Below are 24,205 nucleotides of genomic sequence, written 5' to 3'. Positions count from 1 at the left end.
CCATCTGACTCAGCTCCCAACACCCTTCCTCCTGCCCCTCCCTTCCAACCACACTGGCCTGTTCCTTCCCTGTGGAGCTCACCCCAAGTTCACCCTCACCTCCAGGCCTTTGCTTTTGTCCTCCTAGCAAGGACACTCTCCCGTGATCCTCCCCCAGGCTACCTTCTTGGCTTCCTTCAAGTCCCAAATGCCACCTCCTCCGAGAAGCCCTCCCTCCTCTCCACAGCCATCTCTCTCTCCATTCTGCTTGCCTGTTTGGTGCCCCTTCCATGTCTGTCTCCTCCCCAGAAAGTAGATTCCCGGTGGGCAGAATCTATTCCCTTAACCTTTCGGGGCTTCCGTTTCCTCACCTTTAAAGTGGGTATTATCAGAGTCCCTGTATCTCAGAGCTTTGTTACGGTGATTAAATGAGTTAATGAACATAAGGCGCTTAGAACGGGGCCCAAGGCGCTCAATCAATAAACCTAACCAGGGTTCCCCAGGAGTACTTGGAAGGGGAGTGTTCGTGTGAGGAGGGGCAGATGAACGCGAGAGACAGGAGGCGGCAGATGGAGCGGAGGCCGGGAACGTCAGGCGCCCAACGACACGGAGACCCCGTCCTCTCTCCACCTTTAATGGCCCCCCCAGTGGGCTTGGGGCGCGGTGTCCTTAAATACAGCCCGGGCGAGGCGGGCGGGGGCGGGGCCGGGCCTGCCGGGGGCGGGGCCTGCCGGGCGGGGGCGGGTCCTCAGCTGCACTTGCAGGAGCGCACGATCATGTTGGACAGCTGCTCCACCTTGGCCTTGCGGCCCACGTAGTACACGATGGGCAGCGGCTCCAGCACCTGCGGCACGCAGCACGGCGCCGCCGACGCGCCCGGGTTGTGCTGGTTGTACAGGGCCAAGACCTGCGGGCGGGCGGGCGCGTCAGGGTCGGGGGCGCGGAGAGGGCGCCCCCACCCCGCCAACCTCTCCCCGTCTCCCCGTCTTATCTCGGTCGGTTTTTCTCTCCATCTCTGCCTCTGCCCGTTTTCCACTCTTGGCTTGCACCTCAGTCTTTCTCTCTCCTTCCATCTTCCTAACTCTCTATGTCTGCATCCTTCTGCCTTTTTCTCTGTCTCTCCGTTTCTCCTCCTTCCATTTCCCCGACTCTGCCCCGCTAAGTCACTCGTCTCCGTGGGTCTCCCCATATCTCTGCCTCCCTCTGCGTCGTGTCTCTAACCACTCAGACCCTGTCTCTAGCTTCTCTCCCATGTCTTTACCAACTGCCTCCAAGCACCCTGTCTCTCTCTTTCTCCCCAGCTCGCCAGTTCATCTCTGACTTGACCTCTTCCTTCCCTCCCTCGGTCCCTGCTCCCCGCGGCCCCTACCCCCAGCCCAGGAGCGGACGCACCTTGCTGTACTGCGTGTCCAGGCTCCAAATGTAGGGGCAGGGCCCCAGGCAGAAGTTGGCGTGGTAGCCCTTGGGCTCGTGGATCCACTTCCAGCCCAGATCCTTGCGGAAGTCGATGTAGAGCTGCCGCACGCAGCAGTTCTTCTCCGTGGAGCTGCAGGCGGAGACGGGAACCCGGTCAGGAGGGTGGAGGGGCTGCCCCATGCCCCTCCTCCTGGGGCCGGTGGGGGGGTGTTTCACCCTGGTTGCCCCCAGCACCCCTGTGATAATAACAGCAATAACAGTAATAGTAATGATAATGACTAACTGATAAAGCACTTCCTCTAGCCAAGCACTGCGCTCAGGGCGTCATAATAAACATTATCTCGTGCGATGTGGAAAACAAGCCTGTAAGAAGCCAAATGACCATCCACAGGGGACAGCTAAGTAAATCACAGCACAGCCACACACTGGAACGTAAAGACAGTGCAGCTCCGCGGGTGTGCAACGTGTTTATGGAACTGCTGCATGCTGGGCCGGGATCTACTGGGGACTCAGTACACGCAAAACAGACAGGAATCCCTGCCTTCTGGGGCCCATGCTACAGAGTGTCATGTGGCTCCTCTGCTCGGAACATGGCTCCATCTCACTCAGGGCAAAAGCCCAAGTCCTCACCAGGAACTGCAAGGCGCTCCTGAATCTGGCTGATGTCAACTCCCTCTCCACTGTCACTCTCCTCCAGCCCCACTAGCATCCTCGCTGGTCCTCAAACACAGTCCTATCCCAGGGCCTTTGCACTTGCTGTTCCCGCTGCCTGGCCTGCTATTCCCACAGATATCCACTCTGGCCCGTTCTTCACTTCATTTAAATGTGTGCTCAAATGTCCTCTCGGGGAGCCTTAACTCCTAGAACACTGCCTGGCATGCAGTAGGTGCTCAATAAATACCAGTTACACAAATGAATGTCATCTCCTCAGAGTCTTTCCTAGACCATCCTATCCAAAATCCAAATCCAAATCATTGTTAATTCCATTCAGTGTAATCACAGCATTTCAGTTACGCAAGAAAATGGGAAAATGTCTGTATCCGAAGTGGTGCAAATCTTAATACCTGTTGGAGCTGCCTGAGAGTTTACGGGAGTTCATTATACTATCTTGGTTGCTTATGTATACTTTTGAAATTTTCCATAATAAAAAAAAATTTTAATCAGAATAGGAAAAATAAACAGTCCCTAATATCTATTTCTTCCTTTCCCTTTCCTCTGATTTATTTTCCTTCTTAGAACTTATTGCTACCTGCTCTTTATTAGAGATGGGTTTATCTGTTCATTATCTGTGTTCCTCTGAGGACGGCACTTTTGTCTGTTTTGTCCCTTAATGTATCCCCAGTGCCTACAACAGTACCTGGCACACAGGAGGCGCTCAGCAAATACTGGCTGTATGAATTAATGGATCAATATGTTAGGTTTTTAAAAAGCATGTTGGAGAATAGTGGTGTATAAGGCTCTACTTTTCTGGACTCTTGATCTCCATCCCATGCTCGGATGCAAAAGCCAGTCCTCCTGAGCCTTCTGCTGGTGTGGAAGGAACTCTCAGCCCTGGGGCCATGGCTGAGATGGGCAAGGAGCTTGGCTAAAAAGCTTGACTCACGGGCAGCGGAGAATGCTTTATATTCCATGTTCATAACATGTGCAGGAAACACGATGCAAAGCTACAGGTGCAGTATGATCCAAATTTTGTTTTGCATAAAAGGACTAGAAGAAAATATATTAAATTGTTGACAGTGACTTTTTCTGTGTCGTAGTGTGACACAGATGGGTGACAGCTTTCTGTATTTTCCAAATTCTCAAGAGTGAGTACATGTTACTTTAGAATCAGGAAAAAAATTTCCTTAAAATAAAGAAAATGCAGCACCCTCTCCCTTCAAAAAGAAAAAAGACAACCATTTAGACAAAATAAAAAATCTATGGATATGTGTAAGTGTTTCATACAGAGACTGTCTCTGGAAAGAGACACAAATATAATAACAGTGGCTGCCTCTTCAGAGAGGGGCCGCAGGTCAGAGCTGGGGGGGGGGGTCTCTGACAATCCTTCTAGGTTTGGTCCATGTGCCTGTATTTACCTAATCAAAAAGGAATCAATAGAGAATTAATTAATTTCAAAACCCTGCGAGGCAGGCCTTATTATTATTCCCATTTGAGGGATGAAGAAATGAGCCTCAGAGAAAGGGAGACGTTGCCTGCTCATATGTAGCACGTAAGTGGTGGAGTTCGGGCCAGGTTCACAGCGAACTCTGTGCCACCCCAGAGCCTGTAGCCTCAGCTGCCCAGTGCCACCAGGTCAGCTCAAGCAGAGGGGAAGAGGCGATGACACAGGATCTCTCAGGGCAAGGCAAGGCCTCTCCAAGAGCCACAGAGTCCTGAGATCCCTGGGAGCTCAGCCTGGTCCCTCTCCAATCTCGTTGGGCCTCAGTTTCCCCATCTGTGCAAAGATGCAGGGGTCATTGGATCAAATTGGGCCAAGGAGGCATCGGGAAGTCCATGTTTGGGCTCAGGGAGGGTCCTGAGCCCAGGAAACCAGTGGGGAAAAAGGTTCCTGAATTTCAAGAGGGTCCTGGTCTTACAAAAGGGGAAGCACCACTGTCCAGAATAATCTTTCATTTCTGGTCCAACTCTGGCTGGGCTTCTGAGGTCCTAAGATTTGAATAGTCTGTGATTCTATCATCCAACTCAGCCGTTCTCCGTGCAAGGTCCCTGGAGCAGAAGCAGCATCGCCTGGGAACTTGTGGGAAATGCCAATTCTTGGGCCTCACCCCAGACCCACTGAATGAGAAACTGGGGGTGGCAGTGGGGGACCTCCAGGTGACCCTGAGGCACTCTCCAACCCACTTGTTCAGTACACATCTGGGCCCTGGGATACCCACAGCCCAGGCCCTTGCAAAGCTCCTGCAGATTCCTCTGCCGTCCCGTCTGTCAGGACCCAACAGGGCCTGCTGAGTAACAGAAACCCACTCGGGGCCCCAGGGCAGGCTGAGGGGCCTCACCTCCACCTTGGATGTTGGGGGATGGGTCAGGGAGCCTTCCCAGTGGAGATGGTGTTTGAGCTAAGAACAACTTTTTATTAGGGAAAGCCTCAAACTTATACAAAAGCAGAGAATATTACACTGAACCCTCATGTCTCCATCAGCAGCTTCAACAATGGTCAAGTCATGGCCAATTTCATTGTATCTCTGCCCCTGTCCACTTCCTCACCCCCACTGAATGATTCTGAAACACATGCCATCCATGGTGTCATTTCATCCATATGTATTTCAATATGCATCCCCAAGAAAATCAGGACTATTTTAAAACATAACCACAACACCATATAAGAAAAATTAACAATAATTCTTTGATATCATCACATATCTAGTCAGAATTCACATTTTCCCAACAGTCTCATAAACATCTTATTATTTTTTTTGTGTGTGTGAGGAGGACTAGCCCTGAGCTAACATCTGATGCCAATCCTGTCCTTTTTTCTTGAGGAAGACTGGCCCTGGGCTAACATCCGTGCCCATCCTCCTCTACTTTATATGAGACGCCGCCACAGCATGGCTTAGCAAGCTGTGTGTCAGTGCGCGCCCGGGATCCGAACCTGCAAACCCCAGGCCGCCGCAGCGGAGCGCACGCACTTAACCACTGTGCCACCGGGCTGGCCCCATAAACATCTTTTTTTTAATAACAGTCTGCATAGGGGCCGGCCCTGTGGCGTAGCGGTTAAGTGCACGCGCTCCAGGGCTGGCGGCCCGGGTCCGGATCCTGGGCGCACACTGATGCACCACTTGTCAGGCCATGCTGTGGTGGCGTCCCACATAAAGTGGAGGAAGATGGGCACGGATGTTAGCTCAGGCCCAGCCTTCCTCAGCAAAAAGAGGAGGATTGGCATGGATGTTAGCTCAGGGCTGATCTTCCTCACACAAAAAAATATATAAATATATAATAGTCTGCATAAACAAAGGTCCAAATAAGGTCTCCACATTGCAATTGGTTGCTGTATCTCTTAAGATGCTTTTTAAGATCGGCAGAACCATCTCTCCGTCTGTTCCCCCCTCTGCATTGTATTTGTGCAAGAAACTGGGTCAGGTTTCCTACGATCTGGCTGTTGTGGACTGCATGTCTGTGGTGTTAACGTGTTCCCCTGTCCCCATATTTCTGAAACATTGGTAGTTGTTTTGATCGGCTTTGGGTTCGATTTTTTGGCAAGACTTCGTAGGTGACATTGTGTTCCTCCCTACGGAGCTCACAAGGCTGGCTGCCTCTCTTTGTGATGTTATTAGCTGTTGGTACCCAAGACCTCAATCCATTCATTCATTCATAGGGTTGCGGGGTTGAGGGTAGGATCTGGTGGTGAAGGACCCCGGGAGCAGAGCTGATTTTCCAGCAGGGGAACAGCATGTAACAAAGCCCAGAGGCACCATCAAAACATTAAGCAGAGGAGGGACAAGGTCAGATTATCATTCTAAATTCCCAACATTCTAACTCTGAATTTCAACCTTCTAGGAGTCCAACTTTTCAACTTTCTTAGATTGCAGTACTCCAGCATTTCAAGATTTAAACACTCCAACAGCATTTCCAACTTTCTAGGATTCCCACATTCTAACTCTTGAGGATCTTGGCATTCTTGAATTCTAGGATTTCAAAACTGCATTCCACAGTTCTGAGCCCATCACTCAAGAGGTCCAAGCTGCCACTTTCTAAGATCTCAGCTTTCCAAGATTCTAACATTCCAATACTGAGTCCTAACATTTCTAGGCATACCAATATTCTGGCTTTCTCCAACTCCAACGTTTGTGGATGCTAATATTTTAACACAGGATCCCACCACTCTGAGCCCAAGATTCAAGGACTCCAATCTGCCAACACTGGAGACTCCAAACTGTCAATGGTATAGAAATCCAACAGGGGCAATCTTCCAATTCTGAATTTCCAAATTCTAGGATCCCAACATTCCTGGAGTTAACATTCTTAGATTTCAATAATTAACACTGAATTCTAGCATCCTACAGTCTCAACATTCTAGAAGCCCAACCTGCCAACAATATAGGAATCTAACACGGCGACCTTCCAACATTGAATCCACACATTCTCAGTGTTCAACATTCTAACGGTCTCTGATTCCAACACATCAGCAAGAAAGCAACCTGATCTCAACATTCTAGGACTCCCAGTTCACATGTCCCAGCATTCTAGGACTCGGACCTCATCCCCTGAGCTCCCTAGGCTGAAAGAGATGCCAGCCCCAGCCTAGCACCAGCCGGGTGCCCAGCCCCTGGCACCTGGTCAGCAGACGGCAATCGGGCCTCCAGCCTGGAAGGCCTCAGTGGAAGGCTGCAAGGTTCACCTGAAACAGTAGTTGGTGTCCAGAGCTCGGCGGTGCCGGGAGCTGTGCAGGTGCTGGGCCCTCTCCAGCGGGGTGGCCATGAGGAGCAGGAAGGGCCGGTTCATGCCATGAATGGTGGCCAGGTCACCTCGGCGGCTAGAACTGAACCCTGCTTTGATATGGGAGTCAGAGGGGGCCAGGGGGAGACAGACACACACACTCTCAGATGGATGACTGGGTGGATGGGCAGGGGGAGGAAGACACACACATGTGCACCACACACACACACTCATTGGGCATGGGGCCAGGCCAGGGAGGGGGGCTCACCGTTGATGTCCACTTGAAGTTTGTTATCTTTGCTGTCACAGGAGCAGTGGGCACTGAGGCGAAAGCCCTGCATTACCTCTGTGGGAGTGGGGAGAGGGAAGCCAGTGTGAAGGTGCTGCTCACCCAGCCCCTGGGGGAGGAGTAAGGAAGGAGCAAACCCGGGCGGCTCCTGCCTGCTCCTTCCTCTACCTGTGCTCCCTGCCCCACTTGCTCCAATTCTTTGTCTTGTGGGCCCTTTTTGCCTCCTTCAGGTCTCAGTTCAAATGTCACCTCCTACGAGAGGCCCTCCAAGACACAGGCTCCTCCTCCACTGTGACATCACTTTATTTTCTCCACAGCACTTATCCTCTCTGACATTGTGTTTGGCTATTTATTTCTTGCATTGTTCTCAGTGGAAAGCAGGATGCATGGGGGAGGGATCCCTGTTTTCTTGTTCCCCGCTGGGCCTGGCCCTCAGTCATAAAAACAAACATCTACTGAGTGTGCAGGGGGCCCCAGGTCCTGTGCTAAACACCCTGTATGCATCATCTCCTTTAACCCTCACCAAAGCTCCCTATTGTACAGACGAGGAAGCCAAGGCCCACAGAGAGGCGGCGACTTACCCCAAGTGGGAAAAGGCAGGGCTGGGATGCACATGCCGGGGCTCCTGCCCCAAGGCAGGTGTGGGAGGAAGGTTTCCTCAGTGAACGAGAGAATGAGGTTTTCTAGGCTCCCACTAGGTGCTGAACCCTGTGCTGGGTGCTCTGGACTCAGCAATGACCAAGACAGGCCTTTGTCCTGCAGCCCAGGACACTCCTCTCACTGCCCACCCGCTCCCTAACCCTCACCTTTTCATCTGGCCAAACCACCACTTTCCCATGAGTCTCAGCACGATCTCCCTCACCCAGGAAGCCCTCCCAGACCCCCCCGGATGGGTTTGGGTGTCTGCTCTGGGGTCTCACGGCATTTACGGCCTCCCCCACCCTGGCCCTGATCATTCCAGTCATCACTGCCTGCTAAAGGTCTTGGCAAGACTTCCTAGGTGTCTAGGAGTGACTGTGGGCCCCATGAGGGCCAGAAGTCGTCTTGGGTACCATGTGACCCCACAACACCCAGTACAGAGCCAGCACAGACCTACTGGCATTTTTTGAGTGAAGGAATGAATGAGAGAGAGATTAGGAAGGGGATGTGGGAGCTACGGACTCAGTTGGGAGAGACACAGTCCTCTTCCAGACACGTCAGATGTGTCAGGCTCTCCCTGGACTCTGGGCCTTTGCACAGCCTGTCCCTCTGCCTCGAACTCTTGTTCCTCCTTTCCTGGGGGCTGGTTCTGCTCATCTCTCAGACACCAGCTCCAATGTCCCCTCCTCCAGGAAGCCCTCCCTGACCCCAAGCTGGGTCAGGCACTTCCTCTGGGCTCCCCATTCCAGCCTTGCCCACTCTGGGTTATTACTACCTGGTTTTCAGGTCTCCCCACTACCCCCACCTTCTCCCACCCCAGCAATGGGCCATGAGCTCCATGACGGCAAGGATGGGGTTGTTTTGGTCCCTGCTGTGTCCCCAGCATCACCCAGCACGGGGCAGGTGCTCAGGAAATGGATCAACCATCAATCACTCAGGTTAGAGTGTCTGGGAGAAGGGCCAGGTCTGGGCTCTTTGGCGCCAACACGGGGTGGGGGTGCTAGGCAGGGTGAGCCCGGGAAGAACAATGGGGTCAACCCCATTACAAAATAGGGGCGGGGCAAACAACCAGTCCTCACCTCCCTGGCTCAGCCACTGCCGCACGACTCCAGTAACATCAAAGGACAGCCACTCCGGCGAGTCACTGGGGGTCAGCAGCCGGTTACTGAGGTAGCGCCAGGAATTATTGCTGTATTTCTGGGGGATGACGACGTGGGGGAGAGAGACAGCGGGTAGATGATGCCACACCCCCCGCATACGCTGTGCACCCCATACTTCATCTGCTCCCCAAAACAGGCCTCCAGACAGTCCCTCACAGTCCCCTCCCAGACATCCACACTATGGGGTCCCCACCAAAGCATCTGCTCCCACAGCGGCCCTCAGAGGAGAGAAGGAGAGAGAGCCCCAGGCTGGGAGTCAAGGCACCTGGGCAGCCCAGCCTCTGCCCCTGGCCCCCTGTGGGCCGTGGACACTTCTTTTCCCTCTCTAGGCCTCAGTTTCCTCACTGGTGAAGTGCCAGGTCCCTTTCAGCTTGGACAGCCCACGATGCTGATTCTGCAGACATCCTGGGGTTCCCTGAGCATACAGTTTCACAAACTTGACAGCCCAAATTCTAAGAGTCTATAACTTTCTAAGGGTTCATGTTAGAAGTCATTTCATAACTCCAGGGCTCAGTGGTGCCCCAAGAATCACACATTCAATGAGCCCGAGAAGTTCTAGGAGACGAATGTCCTACAAAGCCAGGAGGCTGACACGCCACAATCCTAGATGCTGCAGATGCCTGACAGCCATGTGGAACGATCCCCTGGGGTAGACAGGACACTCCAGGGGCTGGCAGCAGAAAGCCGAATTCTCTAGACTCCAAGAAGTTAGCATCAGACACAGTTCCCTCGTTGTAAGGTCTAACCCCTACCAGTGAATCTAATGTCCCATATAACACGGATTCTAGGTCCCATAACCTTGTAGAGACTCCAGCCCTTCCAGAGGCTCCAGTCTTCCTGGGAACTCTAAATCTTCTAGAACAGAGCTACCCAAGAGAACTTTCTGTGATGGTGGAAATGTTCTTTACCTGCGGCATCCAAAGTATCAGCCGCTAACCACATGTGACTACAGGCCTCTTGAAATATGACCAGTGAGACTGAGGAATTGAATTTTTTCTTTAATTCTAATCAACTTAAATGGCCATACGTGGCTAGTGGCTACCGTACTGGACAGGGCGGTTCGAGAGTCTCCAACATGGTTCCAGAGATTCCAGCTTTCAAGAGTCCTGCGTTCTTAGAGTCCATCTCCTAAGATTCCAGCCTTCTAAGTGGTTAACATTCTAGGGTGCAAGGAGTCTGCAAGTTCCCAAGAGCCCTATGACTCTATGGTCTGTGCTCCTCCATCCTTCAGGTCGTCTGTGTGGACCCTGCAGCCACCAGCCTTTCAGCCGCCCCACCTGGCCCCAGCCCGGCCCACCTGTGTGGCGCGCGCCCCACCTGGTACAGCTCCACATGGTGCTCCACTTTTAACTTGAGCCTCATCAGACGCAGCTCTGCCCGGGAGAGCAGCACGGGATCGGGCACTGCCTCCCGGAGCTCCGATGTGTTGAAGAACATATATATGCTGTGTGGACTCTGCTTGACAGTCTTATAGATATCTAGGTAGAAGAAGCGGAGAGGGGGGATATCAGGGGTTTGGCAGGAGTGTGGGAGCTGGTGCACCCCTGGTCTATGAGCGTGGACCCCAGGGCTGACAGCCCTGGATGGGAGTGCAACCCTGATGCTTTTTAGCTGTGTGATCTTGGGTAAGTGGCTTCCTCTCTCCAGGTTTGTTTCCTCCTCTGTAAAATGGGGTCCTACCCACTCTTCTCTCCCATCATCTGTAAAGTGCCCACTCAGTACAAAGCTGGCACCCAGGGGGCTGCTCTGCTTGCTCAGGCCTCCCCAGTGCTTACAGCCTCAAATGCAAGTTATAACGCAGCGTAGGCATCAAGGGCATTTGGATCAGACCCTGCCTCTGCTGCCTGCCAGCTCTGTGACCTTGGGCAAGTCACATTCCCTCTCGGAGCCTCGGTTTCCTGCTACTCTTTGGGAAACAGCAACTTGACATCAAGTTCCCCGCCTTCCAACCCAGGCTCTCCTAACCGAAGCGCTGTGTTGTAACTTTGGGCCAATGAATTCCTCTCTCTGTGCCAGATTCTCACCTATGAAACAAGGACCGAATGCAGGATTATAGTGTGAAATAAGTGAGCTGGGGCAGATAAAAGCGTGTAGCACAGAGTCCGCGTACAGCGCTCACTCTAATGTGTGTGTTAAACAGCGTTTACTACATGCCAGGCACTATTCAAAGCCCTTTACAAGGGTTAAGACATTTAAACCTCATAACAACCCCGGGAGGAAGACACTATTATTATATGCATTTTATAGATGGGAAACTGAGGCACAAAGAGATTAAGTCATTTGCCCCAAGGCCACATGGCTAAGAAGCTGCAGAATGGGGATTCAAACTCAGGCAGTCTGTCCAGAGACTGTGCTCTTAACCCCTGGACTATGCTGCCTCCTTGCTAATGTGATGTTATTATTGCTATTATTTTATTATTATTATTAATTGCTTCCTCCATTAGCTGGTTAGAAAGCAAAGTTCATTCTAGGTAGCAATGGCTTCTGGGGGGGAGAAAATTAGGAAGAGTGTGTTCTAGCCTAGGAAAAGTTCGGGGTTGGTCATGAACTCCTGGATGAACTGGGTCACCTGCTTTAGGCCTCAGCAGTGGGGGTGCCGAAATGGTGGAGACAGGATCTGATGAGAAAGAATGGAGGAAACCCCTTCTGTGGGCCCCATTCTGCTCCTCCTCCCCACTCTAGCCAGGCCAGCCCCCACCCCTCACAAATAAGCCCTATCTTGGCCCAGGGGTTACTCAGCAACCCCCAAAGGAAGGATAGAGCCCAGCCGGGGAGACAGATAGGCAGGAAAAGAGAAAGGAGGGGCAGAAATGGTCAGAGGGAGAGATGGAGAGACCACAGAGACAGGGAGAGGAGAGGAATTGGGTATGGAGGAGAAAAAAGAGAGAGAGAGAGGGAAGAGATGGAGAGACACAGACTGGGAGACCCATACAGGGACAGACAGAGTAATGGGGATGCAAAGAGATGAGAGACAGACACACACGGGAAGAGAGACACAGGGTTTGCGGGCGAGATGGAGACAGTCCGGGAGGACAGAAGGCGATCGAAGGGACTATGAGTGTTAGAGAAATCCCTACAACGAAGGTGAAGCGACGACGGAAAAAAAGGTGAGACCGAGATGTGTGTGGGGAGCAGCGTCATTTGGCTGGAGCCGCAAACTAAGCGCACGAATGGGTCAGGGACCCACAAGTCCACCGCCCAAGAGAGAAAATGAAAGCAGGGGGACCGCCCCCCAACCTCCCGCCCACCGGGACGCCTGGGTCCCCGCTAGGGCGCTGAAAGGGCGGGCCCAGCGGTAGCTCCGCCCCGAGCCGGGGTGCAGAGGGCGGGAGGCGCCGCCGCCGCGAAGGCGGGGACCCGACCTGCCTCGTCTCGCCCCAGGCTCCGCGCGCGATCCCCGCCCCCCCGGGGCACGGGAAGGAAAGGGAGGGAGGGAGGGCGAGGTGGCCGGACGCTGGGGTTTCCCCAGCCTCCCAGAGAGGAACTAGGAGTTTGGGGTCCAGGTTCTCAGCCTTTGGCTCTGCGGGGTCCTCCTCCCTCCTTCCGGAAGCGCAGGCTCCTCCCCCCGCGCGTGGCACCCACGTGGGGCTTCTTCACCCCTACCAGCTCAGTTTCCTCACCCCGATCTTGTAGAGTCGTACCCACCCACTTCTCCCCCTACGGCTCGACTCCTCACTGAGCTCACTCCTTTCCATACGGCGGCATAGGGGGGGCTCGCTGCTCCCAGCATGGCACCGTCTCTCTCTCCTCCGCCCCCCTCCCGGGTCCACCTTTCCCACGCTTGTCTCCCCTCTCTGTAAACCCCTTCCCACGACCCAGTATTCTAGGTTCCCCGGGGGCTCGCTTCCTCTGCTGGGCTTCCTCTCACGTCCCCATGCGAAATACTCAGGGCACCTCCCCGCGCATCCCCGGCACCCCCCGGGGTCTCCGCTTCTCTCCCACTAGCTTTCCCCTCCCTACGACCTCGCGTCCCTTTCTTCCCCGAATTTACACCCCCCTCACCGTCTCTCTCTCTCTGGGCCCTCCCCCAATCCCGCGTGCTCCTTGCGCCCTCCACAAGCGGGTCCACTCTCCGCTTTCCCGACACCTCCGGGATTCGCTTCACCTAGCTTTTCTGTCCTTCTTGAACCTCCCCGCCTCACGACCCCTGAGCTCTGGGTCAGCTTTCCGCACTGCCTCTCCTTTCCCAAATGCTGGGATCTTCCCGTCTCCCAAACAGGGCTCCCACTCTGCAGCCCCCCACCCCACGACCCCCGCATTCTAGTGCACCCTGGAGGGAGAAGTCTTTTTCTATTCCTCCCCCCAATTGCTTCTCTCTCTCTAGGGGACTTCCCCCACGATCCCGCATGTTCCTGTCGCCCTCTAGAAGCGGTCCACTTGGCTCACTATCTCCTCTTCTTCAAGACCAGATACCTGGGGGGGTAAGGAGCTCAGCCCTATCCTGTTTGGGATCTCCCTCCCACGTTCCTGGCGCCCCCGGGGGTCCTCTTCCTCCAGCCAGTTTTCTCCGCCAGTATTTTCCTCCCCATGACCCCCGCACTCCGGCGCCCCCTGGGGGCTCCCCTCCAGGGTCCCCTGCCCCTCTGAGCTCACCCTTGCTTGTTTCCACCATTAGCACGCGGGTGACCTCCTTGGCGTAGTAGTCCGCCTCGGGCTCGGGCTCCGTCTCGGCGCTCTCCCCGGCCACCCGGTCGCGGGTACTGTTGTAAAGGGCCAGCACGGCCTCGGGCAGCGGGCCGGGCGGAACCTCCCCCTGGCTCGGGGGGGTGGCGAGCCGAAGCTTGGACAGGATCTGGCCGCGGATTGCCTCGATGCGCTTCCGCTTCACCAGCTCCATGTCGATGGTCTTGCAGGTGGACAGTCCGGCGGCTGGCCGGCCAGGCGTCAGCACTAGTAGCCACAGCAGCGGCAGCAGCAGCGGCAGCAGCCGCAGCCCGGAGGGCGGCATGGGGGAGGCGGCGCCCCCCGGCACTGCCGAGAGCGCGAGCCGGGCTGGGGTGGGAAGAGGGAGGCCCCACCCCTACAGGGGCTGGGGGGGCTCCCGAGGAAAGGTAGGAGGGTCTGGGGGGAAAAGTTGAGGCCCGCAGGGAGAACGGAGCGGCGGTGGAGGGGAGGCTCTGATGGGTGGTTTCTCGGTATCCCACCGAAGAAACCCAGATGGGCGAGATCTGGTACCAGAGGTGGGTGGTCCTGAATAGGGGAGCTGTGGCAGATCTGAGCGAGATCCCGTCTCCCGGATCCCGGAGAAGGGTCCTTGGGCGCGCAGGGGCTCAGGAGAGAGGCTGGGGAGAGGGCGTGTAGGGGGGTGCGCCCGAGGTCTGGGTCAGGTCTTCTTGGGAGTCGGGTTTGCGGCTCCTGAGGGCTGGTCCGGAATGAGGGCGCCTGGAGGACGCCGTGTAGGGGGCAGAGAGGGAGCAAGAGTCCGAGGCGGTGGGGGGGCGGTCTGGGGTCCCCAAGTCCTGCCTCCTCGCAGGGCAGCGCCGCGCCAAGCGGTCCCCGCGCCTCCAGCTCCCAGCGGCAGCGGAAAAGTCTCAAAACTTTTTTTCGTCTTCTCCCAACCAGCTCGTCCCTCCTCCCGCTCCTCCTCCCCCTCCTCCCCGCAGTGGCGGCGGCGGCGGCGGGGGCGGCGGCGGCTGGTCTCAGACTCTGGGGCCTCGGGCTGCTCCTCGGCGGCTCCTTCCTCCGCTCCGGGCCGAGGCCGGCCCCGTGGGCCGCTCCGAGCCGGGGGGTGCCCCGGAGGGGGCGTCCCCCCTGGCCCCGGCCGGGGGCCTCGCTGTCTGGCTGAGCCGCGGCGGGCGGAGACGGTGGGACGACCGGGGCGCGAAGGGCGGCGGCGGCGGCGGCGGGGACCGGCTGGGGCGGCGGGGGGTTTTGAAGCCGCCCCGGCCCCACCCAGGAAGCGCGCGGGGCGGGGGCGGCCCCCAGGGGGAGGGTATGGGGGGGCCGGGCCACCGTCCTCATCTCGCGTGGGCGGGCTCCGAGGGGGGTCCCTTAAGCCCTGGGGGGAGGGGGCGGGCACCCCGGCTCCGCCCCACAAACAGGGTGCTGCCTCCTGGCGGCCGAGCGCTATCAAAGCGCTCCCAACGACCGGGATGCGTGTAGCTTTGAGGACTGTGCGGGTCAGCGAGAAAATGAAGACCTGGCCTTAATCAGAGGATGGGGACACAGCGTACAGGGGATCAGAGAAGGGGGACCCCGGGCAGAGAGAGTGGGAGGCTGAGGCAGAGGGGACAGGGTCAGCCAGAAGATGGGGACCCACTGGGGAGAGGGGGACAGAGGAGGGGGACCCCCAAGGAGAGGCAGTCATAAGAGGGTAACCCAGAGTGGGGAGGAGTCAGAGGTTGAGGCAGAGGATGGCGGTAGCGGGTCTGTCAGAAGGTGGGGGCCTGAGGATGGCAGGTGTCGGGGAGGATGGGGCACAGGACATCCGACAGATGAAGGAGGTCAGGAAGGCACCCACACTGGTGGGAACTGCTCTCCTTTATTGAGCACTTCCATGTGCCAAGCAGCCCCTTCTCACCCCTCCCCCTGTGACCCCACGTGCTTACTGCCCCGGTTTTACAGATGGGGAAACTGGACCTGAGAGGGCAGCCACTGGGCTGAGGTGGTAGCCAGGACAGAAGCTGCGCCATGCCTTGGCTGGGGTCAGGTGTGACAGTCTCCAGAGCCCACACTTCTGACCACTGTACCATCCTGCCCCTCACTGGGTCCAGGGGTGTGGATGGGGGTTGGCCGTCGGAGGCAGGGTCCCTCAACATTCAACGCCATAGCGGTCGAAGTGGCGCAGCAGTAGGCCCAGCTCAAGGTGCACGGTGCCACCGGCGGCTGTGTGCAGGCGATAGCGGTCCGCCCCACTGTAGATTGCATCCCCATGCAGCAGCTGAGGCCCGCCACCCACGAAGGCCCGTGCCAGCTGCTCCCGCCAGCTGCCCAGGGGCCGCCACGTGGGGCAGTCCAGCTGGTGGGTGCCTGGACTGCTGGGCACGTGGCAAAAGCCGTAGCCCGCAAGCTGGCAGCGGCCGAAGCTGTCCTGGGACCACACCTGGAGATGGAGCCGGGGCCAGCCTGCAGGACAGGAGGGAGAGAGGAAAGGAGGGATGGGTAAAGCCCAGCCTCCTGTTCCTGGAGACCCCAGGCCCAGTCCTTCCCCCCTGGGTTTCTGCCTCAGCCTCCTCTCTGGACTCCCAGCCAAAGGGATCTTTCTGAATCCATGTTCCTCCCCTGCTCAAAACTCTTTCATGGCTCCCCGGTGCCTTCAGTATAAAGTCCAACCTCAACATTCAAGACCCTTTGGATCAGGCCTCTGCTGACTTCCTTCTTTGTGGCCTCCTCGTCCATGTGCCCATCTCAGGGCAGCCCAGTCCCCAGGTGAGCACCTTGGGCCTTGTCCTGGACACCTCCTTCCTTTGCTCCCCATGGCCACACCCTGTCCCTGTCTCTGGGCTCAAGACCCTCTTTCTTCCCCCTCCAATCCATCTTCCACTTTTCTCCCCCTTCCACAGGTTTCCCAGTGTCCTTAGAATACAGTTCAGCTCCTCAGCCTGGTAGGCAAAACCCTTGGAGATCCGGCCCCATTCACCCCCCTTTCTGAACCCCCCTGTGCTGGGCCCTCTTCTAGAAGCTGAGGGACACAGCAGTGAGCAGAGCAGACAAAAATTCCTGCCCTTGTGTAGCTGACATCCTAGATAACAAACGTAGTAAAGAAGCAAATTATAGGGTATGTCAGGTGGTGATAACAGCTCTGGAGAAAAATAAAGCCGGGGGGGCGGGATGGTGGGGATGCAGTTTTAGAAAGAAGGTGATCAAGAAAAGGTTCATGGAGAAGGTGACATTTGAGCAAATGCTTAAAGGAGAGAAGGGAGCGGGCCATGTAGACATGTAGGGGAGTGCGCTCCCAGCAGAGGGAACAGCCAGGGCAAAAGCCTTGAGGAGGCAGCTGCCTGATGGGGCCAGGGTGCTGGAGCCCACTGAGAGGGGAGCAGGGGGAGGAGGTGACAGAGCCAGATCACGCAGGGCCTTGTGATTCCTGGTAAGCCTCTGGCTTTTACCCTGAGTGAGACGGGGTACCCGGAGGGCCCTGAGCAGAGGAGGAATGTGACCTGACTTAGGTGTTCACCGGGGGACAGACTCTGGAGGGTGGGGTGGAAAAATCACTGAAGAGCCTACTGTAATAGCCCAGGTGAGACATGAGGGTAGAAAAAGGTGAGGGTGGGAGGGAGAGGGGAGAAGTGGTGGGATGTTTGGCATTTCAAAGGTAGAGCCAACGGGATCTCCTGATGGACAGAATGGGGGGTTGAGAAAAGGAGAGGCAAGGATGATGCCCATACTGGGCGACTTGGGGTCCCTAAGAGCTGAAAGGACTGTTGCCTACCTCACCTCAAAACTCACAAGGCAGCCAGAAGGATCTTTTAAAAGCGAAATCTGACTTGTCAGTCGCCTGCTCTGGCTCTCTAGTGCCTTCAGGAGATGGCCTCAGCTCTGCGGCCTGGCATTCAAGGCCCTGCGTGGCCTGTCCTCTGTCCCCTGCCACCTCACCCTCTGCAGTCCTCCTGCAGGCACTCAGTAAATATTATTTATATTGTTGAAATATATGGCATATTTACCTAGGCTATTTCCTGGAATGCACTCCTCTCTAATGACCCAAATTTTCCACCAGAAAAGGTTTTCTGATACCCATCCTCCGCCTGCATGCTCATTTCCCCTCTGAGCAGCTGAGGAGCCCTTCCTGCCAACTGCTACCAGCCCTGCCTCTCCCCCTCTCATAAGCCCCTCCCAGCTTCCTCCTGATTGAAGACTCTCTTCATTTGTCTCTTTCAAAGTCACCTCCCTCTCCCCCTGGTCCCCACGCTCCCCTCTCCCCCACCACCCCTGGCCTCTGCCCTGGTCCCATGCACTCTAGAGCCAGCCTGGGGAGGCCTCCCCTCAGCCTCTCCAGGGCCAGGCCTGGCTGGAAAAGGGACCCAAAGGGCCTGGGGAGCAGGCAGAGGACTTGGAGCTCCCAGTCCCAGGAGCGGTGGGGGCTGCTACCCCCTCCCCTCAGCCTGGCCCGGGGCCCAGGCCGGGGACCCACCTTGGAGGCCTTTGGTGGCGAAGTGCAGGTCGATGGGGTGGGACCAGTAGGCCATGTCCCCTACTTGGGGGGTGTCCACCTGTGTTTGGCCCTCCCGCACGCCAGACAGGAGCTTCCATGCCGCCCCTGCAGTGAGAGCCAGGACATCACTGGGGCAAGGAGGGGTGGGTGACAGCCACCAGGAAGGGGATGTGACTGTGGCTGTAGGACCCCATTTCTCCCTGACATTAGGGGGCAGGGCTTACAAAGCATGGACTCTGGAGCCAAATGTCTGGGTTTAAATCCTGGCACTACTTCTTCCTGCCTGTGCAACCTTGGGCAAGTCACCTTTGCCTCAGTCCCCCTATCTGTAAAGTGGGTCTAACAATAACGCATTTCTCAAAGTTTTGTGAGAAGATTACATGAGCTGATACACGCTAAGCCCTTAGCACAGTCCTGGGGCATGGTAAGTGCTAGATAAGTGTTGGATATCATCTTATTACTGTTCTCACCCCACATGGTGCAAGGACTAAGACAGGGCTAAGGGTGCTCTCCCCAGGCACATGGAGAAAGGTGCATGATAACAGCGATCCCACTGAGGCTGATAATAATAGCAAAAATGCGCTGGGTGCTTACTCAATGCCAGACGCTGTGCTAAGCGCTTTAGGAATGAATTCATTTAATCTGCCCTCTGGGACTCTTAATCCCCACCCTGGCCCCCAGTTTACCCACTCTCCTCCACAGCCCACAAGGCCTGTGTAGCCTGGCCTGTGCCCCCTTCCTCAACTCAGCTCCCATCACTCTCCCCAGCCCTCGCCACCCTTGGGCCTCACTGGTCCTATTTTTGTTCCTGTCCTCGGGCCTTTGCACTGGCTGTTCCCTCTGCCAAGAAAGCTCTGCTCCTGGATGTCCCCATGCCTGGCTTTTTTTTTCATCCTTCAGGAACCAGCTCAAGTGCTGCTTTCGCAGAGGGGTTCTCCCTCACCCCCCTTTCCCCAAACTAGTCTCCATCACATCATCTCTTCCCATTTCTTCCTAGTGCTTACCACGATCTGTCATCACTGTGCCCGTTTCTTTATCTGCTGATTTATTTTCTGTCTCCCCTACTGTGAGCCCCAGGAGAGCAGGGATCTTGTACACTGCTAGGATCCCCTGGACCTCCAACCCAGATCTTGGTATACAGAAGGTGCTCAACAAATGTTTGTTGGACAAATAAGTGATCCTAGGAGGCAGGTGCTAATCCAATCCTCATTTTACAGGTAAAGAAACCGACTCTAAGAAGGAAAGTCACTTGGCCATTCATTCCATGAACATTCATTGAACACCTACTGTGTGCCAAGCACTGTTCTCCACGTTGGGGATACAGCAGGACCACACACCTAGGTCCCACAGTGGAGCTGGATTCAAACTGAGCTCTGTCTGACTGCAGAGTTCAATCCCTTTATCCGACTGCCCCTGAGCTCTCTGCTAGATTAACTACCTCGCAAGAGCCCCCTGAAATAATAAAAATCACGTTAGTTACTGCTCCCTTCTGGGCCATGCAAGGAAAGTGCCAGGCCCTGAGTCTAGTTCTTCACATGCAAGACTTCCCAACATCCCTATGAAGGACAAACGTTCCCACTTTACAGAAGAGGAAACGGGGGCTCCAAGACGGGACAGCTGGACTGGAACCCAAGTCTGACTGGGCTCAGCTGGAGGACCCCAAATTCCCAGGCAATCTCAACCAGCACCCTACCCACCAGTGAAATCACCAAGGACCCGGGGCCTGAAGACATGATAATGGCAATAGCCACACTCGTAGCACGGGCATGTTCCTGTGCCAAGCAGCATACCTGGGCTTTAAAAATAAGTCCCACCCAATTGTTACAGGAGCCAGACACTCACTGAGCACTTACTAAGCCAGGCCCTCTTCTAAATGCTGGTGATGTCCACTTAGTCCTCACAACAACCCCATGAGGTAAGTATTGTGATTATTCCTATAGTACAGACAGGGAAATTGAGGCAAAGACAATGCCCAAGGTCACATAATTAATAAGCCACAGCTGGTTTTGAACCCAGGCAGTCTGTGCTCTTAACCTCAACACTCTGCTGCCTCTTAGCTGCTGTTAGCTTCATTATCAGACAAGGAAGGGAAGGCTCAGGGCAGTCAAGTCCAAAGTCCCCCAATGAATAGGTTCGTATTTGAGCCCAGATCTGGCAGCCTATGGCCCTAACCATTATGCTGCACCACCATGCTATACTGCCTTTGATGGGGAGGCATGAAAATTGGAGCCTCTGAGGTCCCTCCAGGGGCTGTGTGGATGGACTTGTATGACAGCCAGAATGGGGTTCCTACATTCCCACAGAGAATTATGAATACAGGAGGGTGGCCTCTCCTGTGTAAATCTGGGATGAAAACTTCCATTTTACAGTAAGAACTCAATAAAGTAGAGGCTGTTAAGCAAAGAATTAAGATGGCAGAGGGACCCAAGGCACCCCTAAGACAGGGAGCAAAGTCCCAACAGTGGGGTTAGGGCTGTCTACTGTTTTGAGGATTGGAAGTGTGTGTGGGGGGGTCTAGCCTGTAGTCCCCATCTTTAGGGGCTGTGTGTTCAGAGAGTGGGAGTCAGAGCCCCCAGAGATGGGATAGGAAGGAATAAGAAGGGAGCCTGAGAATCACGTGGACAGTGTGGTCAGGCTAGGAGTCCTGAGAGCCAATGGAAGATGCAGAGCAGGGAATGGTCAGGGCGTCAAGGAAGGAGGGTGGAGCATCTAGGCTAGGGGGCTCTTGGTGGGGAAATGAACCAGGCCCGGAATACCTGTGTGGACGCCCCACTTGCAGAAGAGGCTACTTTCCGAGAAACCTGTGGCACCCAAGATCTGCCCGATCACGTGCACCTCAGCCATGGCCCTGAGAGGGGAAAGATATAATCACAGCCCTCTGAGATACGGGTATTATTATGTCCACCTGACAGATGGGAAAACTGAGCCCCACGGAGGAAGGGGCTGTACTAGGATTCCAAGCTAGTTTCGTCAAACCACTGAGGCAGCAGTCTTAACCATGATCCTAACTGCCTCGCTAGGAGAGCCCCGGATAAATATGAGGAGCTGGGCTGAGAAGGTGGCGTCTGACTTTGCCTGCCTTAAAATAACCTTTTCCTCTTGCTCATTACGACGGAAAGCCCCGCCCCAGGGGCCTATGGCTCCGCCCACAAGCACAGAAGCCCCGCCCCCTCGCGTCAGATCGCCCAAGCTCCATGAGGCGCACGCGTTTTAAGTGCCTGGCCGCCTTAGCCCCGCCTCTAAGCCCGCGCATGCGTTATTCCTACCTCAGAGCACTTAACGGTTAGGAGGGGCGAAAGCGGCAGTGGGGCTTGGAGTTCATGGGCCTGACCTGTCCCTCTCTCCGCCGGCGCTGAAGTCCCAGGCCTGGTTCGCCCCTCTCCCAGGACTTTCCCGGCAGTGAGAGATCTGAAGCAGTGAGATCCCTCCGAGCCGCGCCCGCCTCCGGGCTCCCTGCTTGTTGCTGGGGCAACAGCAGCCTCTTCCCCTGGCCTTGCACCCGCCCTGCGCGTCGCTAATTGGCCCTAGCCGTCTTCGAGGGTGGGGCTAAGCTATGATGGACGTTTTCTCTCCCCCGCTGTCTCCATTTTGGGAAAAGTGTCTCTCCAGCCACGACCCACGGTTCCGCCTTTTGGGGCGTGGCCGGGCAGCTGCCATCTTGAGTGTGGCTGAGGAAGTTTGAGGGCCAACTGTTTCTTCCAGTAACCCTCTTTACAAAATAAGCGAAGACGTCGATGCCCTATGCTCCCCTAAACTCTCTCCCAACCGGACCACAAGTCAGAGACTTGAGCCAGGAATAAGAGGGACTCTTTCTCAGGTCATTGTGTGCATCCCCCTGCCTCATAACTGGAAAAAAGATCCTTCCTCTTTCAGAGAGACTCGAGAAGTTGGGCAGGGGGGTTTCCTTCCTTTTTTAGAGTTCCCCCAGGCTCCTCAAGGACTGATAAATCCAACTTCCTTCTCAGAAATACTGCCCAGTTCAGTTACTGCTGGCTCTGAGCAAGGAGGCGGGTGTGGGGGCAGGGGTATGAGAAATGAGGAACTGCGGCCCCTTTTTCTGCAGAAAATCTGGTTCTTGAAGACTAGACTCTGCCAGTGTCTTATCTTGTGGCCTTGCACGCCTTTGTGTCTCCATTATCTCATCCATGTAATGGGCGCAAGGAGACTGTCAGCGGCCCTGATACGTTCTGATTTCCTGAGCAGGGCCTTTCCCGCCCCCTAAGTGCAGTTGAACCTTAGTTACTCCTCCAGCCCAGACCAGGAGTCCAAAGGGAACTTTTTCTCCTACTTTTTAGCAAAACGGGACCACAAAAGTTCGAGTCACCAGCTCAAAGTTATAGGGAGGGGGCAACATTTCAATAGTATAATATTTATATAAATAATTTAATAGGATAATATTTCACTAATAGATATATTTGAAAGCTACCATTTATTGAGTGCTTTCTCTGCGCCAGCCCCTGTAAACTGATCGTTTTGCATGCATGGTCTCCTTTAATCCTTGCAGGGTAGGTAACATTATTGGCTTTATTTAAGATGAAGAAATTGGGGCAAAATCTTTTGTCTTAGCCAAATCGATCACAGTTCTGTCTGACTCTTTAAACCTTGCTTTAAACCTTGTGTTCTCAACCTTTCTGCTATCCTGCCTCTCTTGGATACACGTCTCCCAGTGTCAAAGGAATATGGAAGTTGTGCCTGGGTGTCCTCCTAGACTCCATCACTTCCCACATGCGACAAGTCATCAAGGCCTGTCAATGCTCCTTCTTAAATATTTTTTCTTCAATTGGTTTCTTCCCCACTGGGTGATATTAGTGATTAAGAAAAAGGTTCCCAGGGGCTGGCCCTGTGGCGTAGCGGTTAAGTGCACGCACTCCCCTGCAGCGGCCTGGGGTTGGGATCCTGGCACTGAGGCACCGCTTGTCAGGCCACGCTGTGGCGGCATCCCACATAAAGTGGAGGAAGATTGTCACAGATGTTAGCCCAGGGCCAGTCTTCCTCAGCAAAAGGAGGAGGATTGGCATGGATGTTAGCTCAGGGCCAATCTTCCTCACACACAAAAAAAAGAAAATGGTTCCCAAGTCAATTGCCTGGATTTAAGTCTCGGCTCTGCCCCTTCTATGTGACCTTTAGCCTCTTTGTGCCTCAGTTTCCTCATCTGTAATGTGAGGTTGAATGATAGGACCCACCTTGTTGGACTGTTGTCAGGATTTGATGAGCTAATGGATGAAGCTGTTTTGAAATAATGTCCACAGCTTCTTTGACACCCCTTCTTTCAATAGGTGGAGACTAATTCCTCTCCCATCCAGTATGGGCTGCACTTAGTAACTTGCTTGTAACAAATAGAGTGTGACAAAAGTGTTGCTGGGTGCCTTTTTTTGTTTTTTGTGAACAAGATCAGCCGTGAGCTAACATCCATGCCAATCCTCCTCTTGTTTTTTTTTTTTTTTTGGCTGAGGAAGACTGGCCGTGAGCTAACATCCGTGCCCATCTTCCTCCACTTTATATGGGATGCTGCCACAGCATGGCCTGACAAGTGGTACATGGGTGCGCATCCGGGATCTGAACCTGGGCCACCAGCAGCAGAGTGTGCACACTTAACCGCTACGCCACAGCGCTGGCCCTGCTGGGTAACTTCTGAGACTGGGCCACAAAAGGCATTGAGGCTTCCTCCTTCCTCTTTTTCTTGGATCACATCACTGAGGGAGGTCCACCACCATGTTGTGATGATGTTACTGCGCAAAGGGCATGATCTGCTTGCCACAAGACAAAAGCCAATCGTCAAGAGGCAAGATGGTGGCAGAGAAAGGGCATTTATTAAGCAATAAGCTAGCAAATTGGAAGATGGGGGACTAGCGTCCTAAAGAACCATCTTAAGGGGAGCACAGCATCTTGAGGCAGTTCTGTAGGCCAGTGGGTTATGCAGGAGGGGGTTAGGAATGTTAGCCCTCTGGTGTTAGACTGGGAGTTGCCACACCAGATCTTTCCATTGTCATTGATGATGGCTATCAGCATAGACTCTCTGCCCAGGGGGTCATCACGTTACTTATCACAGCTGACAGGTACATACACAAGCAGGGGCCATAAAATCTACAGAGCATGTACATCGCCTGAAGGGTGCATATCCAGCTGGGTCAGTGAGTCAGAGGTCATTGAGAATTACAATATGGTTTCTTTTCTACAATGTGGCTTCCCTTATGTCAATCTTGTGTTGAGACGGTATCAAAGGCGGTGAAGCAGCCACTTGAGAGACCCAAATGGGGA

The 24,205-nt window shown here is 54.8% G+C and overlaps 2 protein-coding genes across 4 annotated transcripts; both read right to left on the bottom strand.

The window, feature by feature from the left end:
* Positions 1 to 592: 592 nt before the first annotated feature.
* Positions 593 to 14,694, bottom strand: TGFB1 (transforming growth factor beta 1). Of its 2 annotated transcripts, none has more exons than XM_087421713.1 (7): positions 13,450 to 14,694; positions 10,174 to 10,334; positions 8,776 to 8,893; positions 7,037 to 7,114; positions 6,731 to 6,881; positions 1,372 to 1,525; positions 593 to 886 (listed from the first exon to the last, which is right to left on the bottom strand). In XM_087421713.1, the coding sequence occupies exons 1-7, from the start codon at positions 13,802 to 13,804 to the stop codon at positions 728 to 730; spliced, it is 1,176 nt and encodes a 391-aa protein (XP_087277839.1). In that variant the 5' UTR covers positions 13,805 to 14,694; the 3' UTR covers positions 593 to 727. The 2 variants fall into 2 exon arrangements, with proteins under 2 accessions (XP_087277839.1, XP_087277840.1); XM_087421714.1 differs by having other exon boundaries at positions 6,731 to 6,878; positions 13,450 to 14,691.
* A 117-nt stretch (positions 14,695 to 14,811) lies between these two features.
* On the bottom strand, positions 14,812 to 21,429 carry B9D2 (B9 domain containing 2). Of its 2 annotated transcripts, none has more exons than XM_014796124.2 (4): positions 21,214 to 21,429; positions 20,704 to 20,795; positions 17,927 to 18,052; positions 14,812 to 15,921 (listed from the first exon to the last, which is right to left on the bottom strand). In XM_014796124.2, exons 2-4 carry the CDS (start codon positions 20,789 to 20,791, stop codon positions 15,608 to 15,610), a joined length of 528 nt encoding a protein of 175 aa, XP_014651610.1. In that variant the 5' UTR covers positions 20,792 to 20,795; positions 21,214 to 21,429; the 3' UTR covers positions 14,812 to 15,607. The 2 variants fall into 2 exon arrangements, with proteins under 2 accessions (XP_014651610.1, XP_014651611.1); XM_014796125.2 differs by having other exon boundaries at positions 21,279 to 21,429.
* Positions 21,430 to 24,205: the final 2,776 nt, after the last annotated feature.

Source organism: Ceratotherium simum, chromosome 33, assembly GCF_057802395.1.
Source record: "Ceratotherium simum simum isolate JZ-2026a chromosome 33, ASM5780239v1, whole genome shotgun sequence".
Lineage (NCBI taxonomy): Eukaryota > Metazoa > Chordata > Mammalia > Perissodactyla > Rhinocerotidae > Ceratotherium > Ceratotherium simum.
Note: the sequence above shows the minus strand (reverse complement) of the source record. Positions and strands in the feature narration are given on the sequence as shown.

Coding starts and splice junctions, on each gene's coding strand:
- TGFB1 (XM_087421713.1), bottom strand. CDS start 13,804: ATGCCGCCCTCCGGGCTGCGGCTGCTGCCGCTGCTGCTGCCGCTGCTG. Junction 10,335..13,449: donor AATGGTGGAAACAAGCAAGG/GTGAGCTCAGAG, acceptor TCTTCTACCTAG/ATATCTATAAGACTGTCAAG. Junction 8,894..10,173: donor ACCATGTGGAGCTGTACCAG/GTGGGGCGCGCG, acceptor GTCATCCCCCAG/AAATACAGCAATAATTCCTG.
- B9D2 (XM_014796124.2), bottom strand. CDS start 20,791: ATGGCTGAGGTGCACGTGATCGGGCAGATCTTGGGTGCCACAGGTTTC. Junction 18,053..20,703: donor CAAGTGGGGCGTCCACACAG/GTATTCCGGGCC, acceptor CTCTCACTGCAG/GGGCGGCATGGAAGCTCCTG. Junction 15,922..17,926: donor CGCCACCAAAGGCCTCCAAG/GTGGGTCCCCGG, acceptor CCTGTCCTGCAG/GCTGGCCCCGGCTCCATCTC.